General features: G+C 54.9%; 1 protein-coding gene across 3 annotated transcripts in view; it reads right to left on the bottom strand.

Annotated features, from left to right (window-relative positions):
* PRKCA (protein kinase C alpha) overlaps positions 1-12,371 on the bottom strand; it is a 301,207-nt gene that overhangs the window by 60,207 nt on the left and 228,629 nt on the right. For all 3 annotated transcript variants that reach the window (XM_070388918.1, XM_070388920.1, XM_070388921.1), the window contains exons 6-8: positions 1,477-1,633; positions 350-484; positions 7-103 (exon numbers count right to left, since the gene is read on the bottom strand). In XM_070388918.1, the coding sequence (XP_070245019.1) occupies positions 7-103; positions 350-484; positions 1,477-1,633 (389 nt within the window). The remainder of the gene's footprint in view (positions 1-6; positions 104-349; positions 485-1,476; positions 1,634-12,371) is intronic.

Here is a 12,371-nt window from a genome sequence, read left to right on the forward strand (position 1 = left end):
TCTCACCTCGAATTTCTGCCTGAGCTCCACGTTGCCTTCCTCGTCGCCTTCGGGGATCGGCACGTTGTAGTACTCGCCCTCCTCTTGGTTCAGCAGCTTGTACCTTCAGAGACACGGGGCAGAGGAGGGTGAGACCATGCTGGCACCACTGGGTTCAACAAGTCCCCCCACCCCCAGGCTCCAGTCCAGCTGGTTCTGAAATGCATTCACTGGGGAGCCAGGACCCAGGAAACTTCACACGCAGTGGTCACTCTGGACTTAAGCCAGCTCGTCTCCTGAATCTCTGAAAGTGCTAATGTTTTCAGACAATTCACTTTTGGCTCACACAGACACACTCAGCCTTCCTCACCATCCGCTTGCCGGCATCTTCATCAGCTCCGAAACCCCAAAGGAAAGGGACCCCATGAAGTCGTTCCGTGTGGTTCGATCCCAGTCCCAGATTTCCACGGACAGTCGCCGGTCTTTATCAGAAGGTTTTAATTTGCTACCAAAGAACACATACACAGATACAGGGTTATCTTTACTGTGGTTTAAGGGATGATACCACATGCTCGAGATCTGAACTTGAGATTAAAAAAATAGTATATTCAATTCTCTTCCTGTGGTTCTCCATCATCAACAAAGTGCCAGCCCTTCGGTAACCAAAGCTCTAGACAAGAGGTTAGCAAACCATGAGCCATGGGCAAGTCAGGCCCACTGCTTGTGTGTGTAAATAAAGTTTTATTGAAACAGTCACGGCTGTTTGTCTGGACACATTTGGCTATGGCAGCTCTGAATCTAGAACAGTACCTGCAACAGAGACTGGATGACCCATAAGGCCTAAACCATTTACTGTCCAGCCCTTCCCAGAGCAAGGCTGGACAGCCTCTGGTCTATACCCTAGACAGCTACATCTGGGTGTGACAGACAAGCTGCTTCCTGCATTCTCATTCGCAGAGAGGGCCCCTTGCTTATGCTCAGCTGTGCTCAGAGCTTTCTTGCTCTTGACTTACTCAGGCCTCCACTCCCCAACCTTTCCTCCCTTCTTTCCCCTCTCCCATCTCTGTCTCCAAAATCTTTTCACTCCTTTCAGGCCCACATTAAATGTCGCCTTCCCCAGAAAGTCTTCCCTGCTTAGATGGAAAGATAACCTTCCCATTTCATACTCACTTATTCCATGTTTTAAAAACTATTGTTTAAACTCTTACCCACAGCCTCCTCTAACCGCCCCCCCTCAAAAAACCGAAGTCCGCCAAGAGGGAGGACTTGATTCTACATCTGAAATGTGAGAGAATTTTTTATACAGGAGTTACTGATGGTCACTTGGGGTATCGTGTATAAGTCTTGGTAAACTGAGTTTCTATCCAGCGACCAGTTTCTATCCGTCTCTAGCAGCTGTGGGAGGAGAGCCTAGGGATCAATCGATGTCTAAAGACGTTTATGACAAGCCCAGCTCATCGCTGCTCAGAACATGGAGGAGGAGGGGGTTCAGCTCACAACGTGAAGGACTCGTCCCACCGGGGGTTCAGCGTCGAGCGGATGGTCTTGGTTTTCTGTTTGCTCTCGTTCTTGGGGTCAGGAATAAGCTTCAGCTTCACGTAAGGATCTGAAAGCCCATTTGGATCCATAGGGATTAGGTTTTTCGCGTCTCGTACTGTGAAGAGAGAAGAAGAAAGATCCCAGGTTACAAAAGGAGGACAGACCTACACTGCTGAGCGTCCTGCATCAGGACCCGGCCGATCGAGAGGCATCACGACGGTGTTGAAGCGGGGGCTGTGGCTCTGACCCTCACCACGAGAGAAGCTGCCCGCTGCCACTGCCCACCACAGGCAGTGGGCCTGGGGGACCCAGCGGCCAAGCCTGGAGACTCAGCACTGGCCCGGTCCGGCAGCATCGGTGGCACCGGGGCTGCTGCCCAAACCTGGGGAAGCAGAACCTGCATCCTAACACCCTCCCCACCACCACCCCAGCCAGGAGAGCTGGTCCGCCTCCCGCCTAAGCAGCCAGCAGGCTAGCCCGCACACGGCGCCACTGGAACCCCTACAAGAGGTCGTCTCTTTCCTTTGTAGAGCTGGTGGCTTCTAGCCCGCTGTGCATGAGGATTGCACGGGAGGGGGGCTGACCCAGGGGGAAGACTCAGGAGCCTTTCCCAAGACCCTGGGTGGCCCCAGTGCCCATTCGAGATGCAGAAGCAAATGGAAACTAAAGTGGAGACAAGGCCATGTCGCCTGCAGAGGGGCAGCTCCGCGGAGCAGCTGATGGAGGCTCCTGTGCGGGAGGGCTGATGCCAACACCTGTCAATCACCCGTCAGTCTGACGAGAAGGGACCGCAGCCAGGGGCCTTCCTCACTCTACCCCCCAGCGCAGCTAAAAGCTCTGGGGCCCCCAGTCAGCTGGACACCACGGGAACACATCTCCCTGGGCCCAGACTCTCAGCCCAGCGGCTCTCACAGCGTGGCCCCTGGACGGCAGCCTCAGCTTCACCAACCGAGTCAGAACTGGGTGGAGGCAGGGGGCTTCCAGGTGGTTCTCTGGGGAAGCTGGCAAGATCCACTGCTCCAGCCCATCAACAGACTGTCAGCTTAGTGTGATTGTCAAAGGAGGAATTTAGAAGAATTTCAGAAGACGGTGCCAGTGTTGGTGGTGGGCAGTGGGGGCGGGGGACAGGTGAAAGGGGCTAAACACACTGGGTGTTCAGGTGGAGCCCTAAGGGCAGAGGTCAGAGACGAGCGCTGCTCGGGCGCCTGGAGACCCACCAAGGGCTGGCACCGTCCTTGCCCGGAAACCTTAGCACGGGAAGGTGACAGTGTGGCCATGTTCTAGTAACCTGCTCCAGTGTCTGAGGGGTGGCGAGATGACCCAGGGTGACCTGCTCCAGTGTCCGAGGGGCAGTGGGCCGGCCCAGGGTGACCTGCTCTAGTGTCCGAGGGGCGGCGGGATGACCCAGGGTGACCTGCTCCAGTGTCCGAGGGGTGGCAGGATGACCCAGGGTGACCTGCTCCAGTGTCCGAGGGGCGGCGGGATGACCCAGGCTGACCTGTTCCGGTGTCCGAGGGGTGGTGGGCCGGGCCAGGGTGACCTGCTCTAGCGTCCGAGGGGCGGAAGGCCAGCCCAGGGTGACCTGCTCTAGCGTCCGAGGGGCGGAAGGCCGGCCCAGGGTGACCTGCTCTAGCGTCCGAGGGGCGGAAGGCCGGCCCAGGGTGACCTGCTCTAGCGTCCGAGGGGCGGAAGGCCGGCCCAGGGTGACCTGCTCTAGCGTCCGAGGGGCGGAAGGCCGGCCCAGGGTGACCTGCTCTAGTGTCCAAGGGGCGGAAGGCTGGCCCAGGGTGACCAGCCACAGAGCAGCCAGCCGTGTGCTCCTCACACACCACTGACTCCCTCCAGCGACTTTCCCGTAAAACAGTACCTAACCTCATGCAGCCGAGAGCGGACAGGACAGAAGCAGGTGCCCGGCTCGGCTGCCCCATGACCCGCTTCCCAGACAGACCTCCGTCCTGTTACCCCAAGTGCTGGGAACAGCAGTTCATGAGCCGCTGCTGCTTCCTCTAGATCAGCCAGCAGAGGCACATTTCCTGTGGCACGGAAGGGCTGGAGAAGGAAATGTAGTCAGGTAGACACAGTGCCTTCTGCTGTTGGCAGCTTGGAAGCAGCAGAGAAGAAAAGACAGCAGGACATGAGCACGCATGACACCCTGGTTGCAGAGTCCCAGCCTCATCCCACCGCCCAAGCTCCACGGTCTTCACTGAGACAGGAGGTTCCAGGGGCCCTGACCACTGGAGAAGTGTGACCCAGGTTTTTAAGCACAACACAGAAGGTCTACTCCCCTAAAAAAGCAACCTGAGTATCACAAGAGATGACAAATTTGGGCTGAAAAATGAAGCTCTCCCTTGGAGAACGGGAGGGGCCGAAGGGCTCACTCCACCCGACTGAGAGGTGTGAGTGTGGTGGTCAGTTCAGTCCAGTTCAGCTTAGTCGCTCAGTCGTGTCCGACTCTTTATGACCCCATGGACTGCAGCATGCCAGGCCTCCCTGTCCATCACCAACTCCCCCAGAGTCCACCCAAACCCATATCCATTGAGTAGGTGATGCCATCCAACCATCTCATCCTGTCTTCCCCTTCTCCTCCTGCCCTCAATCTTTCCCAGCATCAGGGTCTTTCAAACGAGTCAGCTCTTCACATCAGGTGGCCAAAGTATTGGAGTTTCAGCTTCAACATCAGTCCCTCCAATGAACACCCAGGACTGGTCTCCTTTAGGATGGACTGGTTGGATCTCCTTGCAGTCCAAGGGACTCTCAAGAGTCTTCTCCAACACCACAGTTCAAAAGCATCAGTTATTCAGCACTCAGCCTTCATTCTCGGGGCGATTCTAAAATCATTCAGTGGTTGGGGTGTTCTGGTTGCCAAGTAATCTCTACGGCAGGGCCTCAGGGACCAGCTGACATCAGCCTAAGAAGCGACAGGCTGGTGCCTGGACCCCGTGAGACGACATGTCACCGAGACTCGGGCCCGAGAGCATCCGGTGCTCCTGGCCCAGGAGGCCACGGGCGCTGTGCCTACGCACGCGCAGGAGCGATGCTTTGTGTGCGACGCTAATTCTAAGACAAACGGCGCTGGGAAAACACAGGGAGAAGAGACAGCTGCCGTGGGTGTACCGCGAGCGGGGTAATTGTGCTCAAGGCAGGGATTTTTTTAAGATCACAAAAACAAATCCTGGAATGAGGGTAAATGACATTCGACAAAATAGCATGATGTGCGTCCAAACCGGTTCCGTCCCCCCTGCCCCGCCCCGCCGATAACCTCTGAAAGATCCCTTGTGTGCACCATGAGAGCCTGGTGGGTGGGCTGTATTTTCATTTTATTTTCTTTATTTGCCCAATAAGCACCCACTAGTCTCATGCTGGAGAAGCACAGTGAATGGAGTGAGAGGGGAGCTTTGGTCCATAAGATGTTGAGGTCTGGTGGCGAGGCAGGCTCCTCCAACCCCGCCCGCCCTCACAGTGAGTGGGGTGCGGGAAGAACGTCCTGCCTTGGAGGAGGGCAGGGATGACCTCCAGCTTTCCCTGCTCCCACCATCAGGACGCAGGCATCCTTGTCCTGTGGGTCCAGCAGGATCAGCTTCCCGTGGCTGCTGGGACACGTGACTACAAACTCGGTGGCTTAAAATAACAGAGATTTATTCCCACAGGTCTGGAGGCCAATGTCAGAATCACCAGGATAAAACCAAGGTGTTGGAAACCTGCTGTACAGCAGAGGGAACTCTGCTTCACGCTGTGTGCCAGCCTGGATGGGAGGGAGTTTGGGGGAGAATGGACACATATATATGGATGGCCGAGTCCCTGCACTGTGCATCTGAAGCATCACATTGTTAATCGGCCAAACCTCAATACAGAACGGTTTTGGTGTTAAAGAAATAAAACTAAAATTGGAAAAAAAAAAACAAACTCAAGGTGCTGGCAGGACCACGTTCTGGCCGGAGGCTCCAGGGAAGAAGCTGCCCCTGCGTCTCGCAGCCTCACCAGGCTGGTGGCCACGTCGCTCCGGCCTCTGCTCAGCCCCCAGGCCGCCCCTCCTGTGTGTCAGAGCCCCCACCACACCTCTCTCATCAGGACGCTGGTGACGGGACTGAGGGTCCACCTGGTGTTAACCGGGAACGTCCGCCCTCCTCTGGATTCGTCCCTTCAGCACGTCGGCCAAGACCCTTGGGTCAAACAAGATGACTCTCAGAGCCCCCGGGGCTCGGCCCTCACTGCCCCAAATGGGCCTCCCCGCGCGGGCCAGGAGGACGCCATGTCCCCAAGGTCTGTCCCCACCGCGCCTTTAGCTCCTCTGACGATGCTGCGAGAGGAGGAGCCGCGTCTTGGGGGAGGGGGTTTGGCTCCAGGAGCCAGGACTCCCACAAACGCAGCCGGTGGGGGACGCGGGCTGCTTCCGGAACAGGAGGGTTCACCCAGCATCCCTGGCACGAGACGCTGAGGGGGCGGCCAAGCTGTCTAGCAGTGGGCGCGGCGCCCAGGGTGGGGCGGTTCTGAGTCAAGCCTCTCCAGCCATCAGAGAGACGAGCCCTGGCCAGCATGGGGGTCGCGGGAGGGGTCGACCGGCAAGCTCGGGCCCGGGAAAGGTCAGAACCAGCCAGGTCCCAGGCCGGCGGGCGGCTCAGGTCACCTGGTAGGCAGGGCCCGGGCTGCCTTGACTGGCACCAGGGCCGGGCACAGAGGGCAAAGCGCCCGGGTCCCCTCCCAGCGCCCACAGGTGTCCACACTGCCGGGCGACAGGGCCCCTGAGGGCGCTCTGGGCAGAGTCCTCCTCCTCTTTTAAGCCATGAGCTCCTGGAGCACTGGCCTACGGTTTCTATGACAACATTTGGGCGCCTGCAGGCCCCGGGCTGTGTGCCTTCAGCGCCTGGCTCTCAAGGACGGAGGGACCCTCCTTTCTCCACGCCCTTCAGGACCAGTGTCTACACAGGAGGGAGCATCCCCCTGCAGGTGGGCAGGGGTCTAGGGCGGCCCCCTCGATAGGCAGTGAGGACTGGCCAGGGCAGCTCCTAGATGGGAGGCCTTTGAGGGGAGGGCTGCCCACTGGGCCCCCAGTTCTCCATGAGCATGTGGGTACCCCAAGGGGCCAGGCTCGATCTGGCGGAAGGAGCGATGGAGCCAGAGGTGGTGGGGAGCCGAGGATGGGGGCTCACAGGCCTGGTCACCAGTAGGTGACCGAGGAGACGCTAAGTCACATCACTGTGACTTTAGAACAGAGAGAATTTCTGAGGCTTGAGTGACATTATGTCTTGGAGGCGCCCAACCTAGAAACGAGGGCAACAGCCTGTGTGCTCTGCTACTGAAACGTTCTGTCTCGGTTCTGGGGATGCTCCACGCCCGGTTCCACACGCACCCAGGGATGCGGCCTGGCCCCGATGGGCTGATTACTGAACGTGTCAAACAGTTAACCGCACCCTACACAGCGTGCTCGGTACTTGCCTGGTCCCGACGCTCAGCCCCCACCGGGGAGCCCCCGCTCTGATGCTGATGACTGAATCCCTGCTGCCGAATGCAGCTCATGACACAAGCTTGGGAGCTGCGTCCTGACCCCTGAACCTCCACGCCCCTCCACCTATCTGGCACCCTGTCCCGTCCTTGGCCAGCAGGGACCTGCCCCTTCCCCAGCCCTCCCGGGGCTTCAGCCTGGACCTTGGTGCCAGACCCATCGTCTCCAACCTCCCCTCCGCGCTTGCCTAGCCCACTGGAGCTTCAAGTCTAGAGACTCAGAGCAACTTGAGAGCAGGGGCAGCTCCAGGCCCCACCTGGTGGGGCGTCTCCCCGCACCTGGTCCAGACCTATGAGAGATCCAGAGATTCTCTGGGCTGAGACGCTACAGCTGACTGGAGAGGTGGTGAACGCCGTGTCTCCAGCTGCAGTTCATAAAGCGTCCATTCGGAGGGACTCTCGGACAAGGAAAAGCCTCACAGGCATTCTCAGTGGAGAATAAAGTCGGGTCCAGAGCAGGCGGTATGTTTTGGAAAATGTTAACTGCTCAGAAGGAAGGGTCACTGGGCCCACAGAGGTTTAAAGGACACGACGCGGCCCCAGCTTTCAGGGGAAACAAGCCGGAAAGGACCCCTCTCACTTGGGGAAGGGAAGTCCCATACGGAACTCCTCTGGATTTCGGGAATAAAATGCAAGGCGGCATTGGCCACAGGAGCGATTTTGACTGAGTAACGATGGACCAGGACTCGGAGAACAGCCTGGGCCCCTGGCGCTGTCTCTCTGCTCCATCTGATCTGATTGCACGTGTTGTCTGCTTGCACTGTCTGTATTGAAACCTCCAGAATTCTGGATTTGATCTGCTCCATGTCCTGTGGCTCAGTGGTAAAAGAACCCGCCTGCAAGGCAGGAGCCACAGGATACCTGGGTTTGATCTCTGGGTTGGAAAGATCTCTTGGAGGAGGAAATGGCAACCCACTCCAGTATTCTTGCCTCAGAATCCTATGGACAGAGGATCCTGGTGGGCTACCATCCATGGAGTTGCAAAGAGTCGGACACAACTGAAGCCACTTAGTCACATGCACATGTTAAGAATATGCGGCCCATACATTTCATCATCTTTGCTTCCTTTATGGCCAAAGACAAAGGTGAGGAATGTAAGCAAGAGGAACGTCCACCTGCTCAGCCCTCCCCGCCCCACCCCAGAGCTAGGGCTGATTCACTTAACGCTCTGTCTCACTGGCGAGGCCAATGCTTTGATGATAAGAATGTAATTTCTGTCCCAGGAAATCCAGTGCCATCCACAGACCAGAAAAAACCCAAGTCAGCAACTCTACCACCAAAATCCCATGAACGAATGAAAGAGAACTTACGAGAATTTGGTCTGAGATGAGAAAAAGCAACTTTTGGTCCTTGAACAAGAATCATAAATGTTTCACTACTTTTTCTCTTCCAGTTAGTGGAAAATAACAATTTTTATTAAACTTCTATGACCTTAAAGTTGCAAGAGGAAATGGAATCTGGTTGTTGGAGAAATGATATTTTCCAGGTTATGGGAGCCCAGATGATTCTGTATAAACAACAAGAAACTCTTAAGAAAGACTTCTTTTTCTTATTATGAGAGGAATGGATATACTCGTCATTCAAAAACTAAAACACATAAAAGCATTAAGAAGAAAAGGAAAACCACCTAAGCTCCTGCTGTAAGAGAACTGCTCTTACCACCAGGCTCTTTGCTCTGCGCTTATCTGCACCGAAACATCTATTCTTATAGAGTCTATGTCTAGGAACAGAGGACCTTTTTGTTGGTTTTGTTCCGGGTTTTAAATTTCTTTTGGCCACACCACACGGCTTATAGGATCTTAGTTCCCTGACCAGGGATTGAACCTGGGCCCTCGGCAGAGAAAGCACGGAGTCCTACCCGTGGGACGGCCAGGGAACTCCCTAAGAACACAGCGTAGGAACCCGCCTTTATGACACAACAAGGTATGTTTTGAAAGCATTTTGAAAGGCTCTCGTCCCATTTTTTAGCTATCGCATGATCTATTTTATCCATTCCCTGTCTCAGCCATCTATGTAGATTAAAATTCTTCCCCTTTGTGTAATCACATGGCAACGGGTCATCTTCCCGTGTCAACATCCATCTGAAATTCTGTTTTGCCTCAGGATACACATTATTATTAGAAGTGGACCGGAGCGGGTAAAATCATTCATGACTCTGATGTGCATTGCCAAATAACTCCCCCAGAAGTCATATCAAAGTTTTATGAAGGGTGTGGGGATAAAACTTAAAAATAACCTTGTATTTGTGGCTTCCTTGATTATTTTTGAGGCTTAACTATTTCCCCCCTGCTATGTCAGTGTTTCTTTTTCTTTGATTTCGTCCTTGTCCAAGTTCCCTATAGGGTGGTAAAGCATTTTCCTACCAGGTCACAAGAGCTCTTTAGATGTACTGCTACTACTGCTAAGTCGCTTCAGTCGTGTCCGACTCTGTGCGACCTCATAGAGGGCAGCCCACCAGGCTCCCCCGTCCCTGGGATTCTCCAGGCAAGAACACTGGAGTGGGTTGTCATTTCCTCCTCCAATGCATGAAAGTGAAAAGTGAAAGTGAAGTCGCTCAGTCGTGTCTGACTCTTAGCGACCCCATGGACTGCATCCTACCAGGCTCCTCCAACCATGGGATTTGCCAGGCAAGAGTGCTGGAGTGGGGTGCCACTGCCTTCTCCCTCTTTAGATGTAAAGGAATGACAAAGGCCCTTTGTCTCGTATGCTGCAAACTTCATTTAGATTTCACTCCCCATGCGTCCAGCAACACAGCAGCTCAGGTCTTTACACAGCTAAGTCTGTCCAGCACTTCCTTTTTACTTCTATTTCTTTTACATTCAGAAAATCCTTGCCTTTCCCGAGATTAGCCAAATATTCACTGAAGTTTTCTTCAATTATTCTTTTTTTTTAATATATTTAACTTTTAAATCCATTGGAAATTTATTTTGGTGTACAGTGTGAGTTTTCCTTATTTTTTTCTTCCAAATGTTTAGACAACTCTCTGAACAACATTCTGAAATGAGCCATCTTTTCTCCATTCAGTCACGTGGCTTCTGCTCTGTTGATCAGAGGCCGTTTCTCTTGTCATATTCGACTCTGCTAATTCTTGCAAAAAGCCTGTACTTTTTTTTTTTTTTTTGCCATGTGGCATCTAGTTCCCTGACCAGGGATTGAACCTGAGCCCCCTGCACTGGGAGCCCAGAGTCGTAACCACTGGGCTGCCAGAGGAGCCCATGCCTGCACTTAACCTGTTGTGCCACAGCCTTGGGCATCTAGGGGCACGGTGTCCTGACTGAGGGCGAGTCCTCTTCAGCTGCCCTTTTCCTGTTCACCGGGTAAACTTCCGTCCCTTCTTATTCTCAGTGTTCACGGTTACTCAGAGCAACAAGGTGATGGCCCAGAGAGGAACTCGATGAGAGCCAGAACTTGGTCTGGGGACCCGGCTCCTCGAAAGGAGGGGTCAAGCCTGAGTCACTGGGTTGGGGGGCACGGAAGGCAGCCCCCCGCCCCTTCCCCAGCCACCCCCTCCATCTGATGACTTCCCCTCCATCTGGGCTGAAAATAGACTGAGCTGAGCTGAAAATAACCAAGGAGATTAAATTAAATTAAGTCGGGCCTGGCTCCCAGGCAGCTGCTAATAAAACCATAAGCAGCCACATCAGTGCGGCAGAGATGGAGGTGTTTACTGCTCCTCTCTCTCTTCACCCGGAAGCAGCTGAACCCTCGAGAGACCAGGCCCAGTGAAACCAGCCTCCTCGCCGTCACCTTTACCCAAGGCTTTGAGCAGGATTTGCTCTTGCTGGCTCGTCCGGGGAAGCCCTGTGTTCAGGAGGCCTTTGCAGGGCTCCCCGAGCAGGAATTCAATGCTGAGCATCGCCCATGACGCCTGCTTGGCCAGCAACGGTCCTGCACGTGCCAGCAGGAGAGGGCCCTGCCGTCCACAGGGTGGTCCCATCACCAGAGGGATCAGCGATGCACCCACACACTCCTGGTCCCCAGAAATGGTCTCAAAATGATGCTCTCAGGGACGTGTCCCTCAGGGGCTACTGGGGGGCTCGGATCAGTATTTGTTTCTGGAACACAAGAGCCTTAGGAGACAAAGGCCTTAGTAACAAGCCATCTCCCCGAGGCCCTTCCATCTGTGCTACCACCACGGTCTTTAATCTGAGAATATGAAGCTGAAGATAAACATTAGCTAGACTGCCCAGGTCAGGGGTATGAGCTTTTCAGCTGTCAGACCCTCTGGTCGTCTCCGCCACAGTTGAAAAAACAAACCTCGATGCTCTCACTACCTTTGGGATCATTCTCCAACTGAGCCCATCTGTCAACACTTTGGAACTTCCCAAGGCGACCACATGCATCGAGCCTACTTGAGGCTAAATTAATTCCGAAAAAAAGGCAAGACTAGGGGCCAAGGATCTTGGATGAAAAACTTTTAATCCGGCAAAATAACCAAGCTCTTCATACACCCCTGAGCCATGGCGCCTCTACCACCACCATCTTGGCACAGCAGTGAGGTAGGCGGAGGTTAAATGGGAGGGAGGCCAGAGAGGCAGCGCCCTCAGTCCAGAGATGCAGGCGGGAAGGGTCTGCGCCCCACGGGGCTCTAGGAGGCGGGCATCTGGGGTCTAAGGGCTCGGAGAGGGCCAGGTGAGGGCACCTGCTGCCCGAGGGAAGTTGCCACGGTTTACATACCAAGCAGGAGACATGTCATTTTCCTGACCGTGGGGGGAGCCTGATGGGCTGACTCGCAGGGAAAATGTACCTTGTTTTTCTTTCCTCGGCTGGAGGGAAGCCAGGTAGCTTGGTATTTCTCAGAGAGAAGCTAAGACTCGGAGGCATTGTTAGCGCGTCCCCAGCTGTTCGCTCTCGCAGCTGGAACTCTTCCTGAAAGCAAAGCCGTGGGGGTGAGAGGGGCAGAGCTGCCAGGACCCAGAGAGCCGCTCGGCCTCCAGTCCGTGCTGCCAAGCAGCCCACAGTGCGGGCGAGGGAGCTCCATCTGGGTCTCCAGCCCCAAGCACAGGTCTCTATGCTTCCTGGGCCACTCGTCCTACATTCTGAGGGGGCCGATTCAGAGGGTACCAGCGTCACAGGATCTCCTGTCCATCAGGACTGCGGACACACCGCCTGGAGCGCTGCTCTACGGCTTCCGAATAAAAGGGGTGAATAACGTCTGGGCTGGCGGGGTTGGACAAACACGGCTGAGTCCAGACTTTTTCTTTATCCTTGCCTGTCCCTGGAGACCAGCCAGGCTGGGAATACGTTCATCTGTTCCAAAGGGACTTGTGAGTCATGAACAAGTTTCAAACCGAAGCCTAGACATCGTCTCTGCTCTTCAGTGATTTCACACACAGGCAACAAGGTCAAAGGAA

The sequence above is a fragment of the Bos mutus genome, chromosome 19 (genome assembly GCF_027580195.1).
Source record: "Bos mutus isolate GX-2022 chromosome 19, NWIPB_WYAK_1.1, whole genome shotgun sequence".
Taxonomy (NCBI): domain Eukaryota; kingdom Metazoa; phylum Chordata; class Mammalia; order Artiodactyla; family Bovidae; genus Bos; species Bos mutus.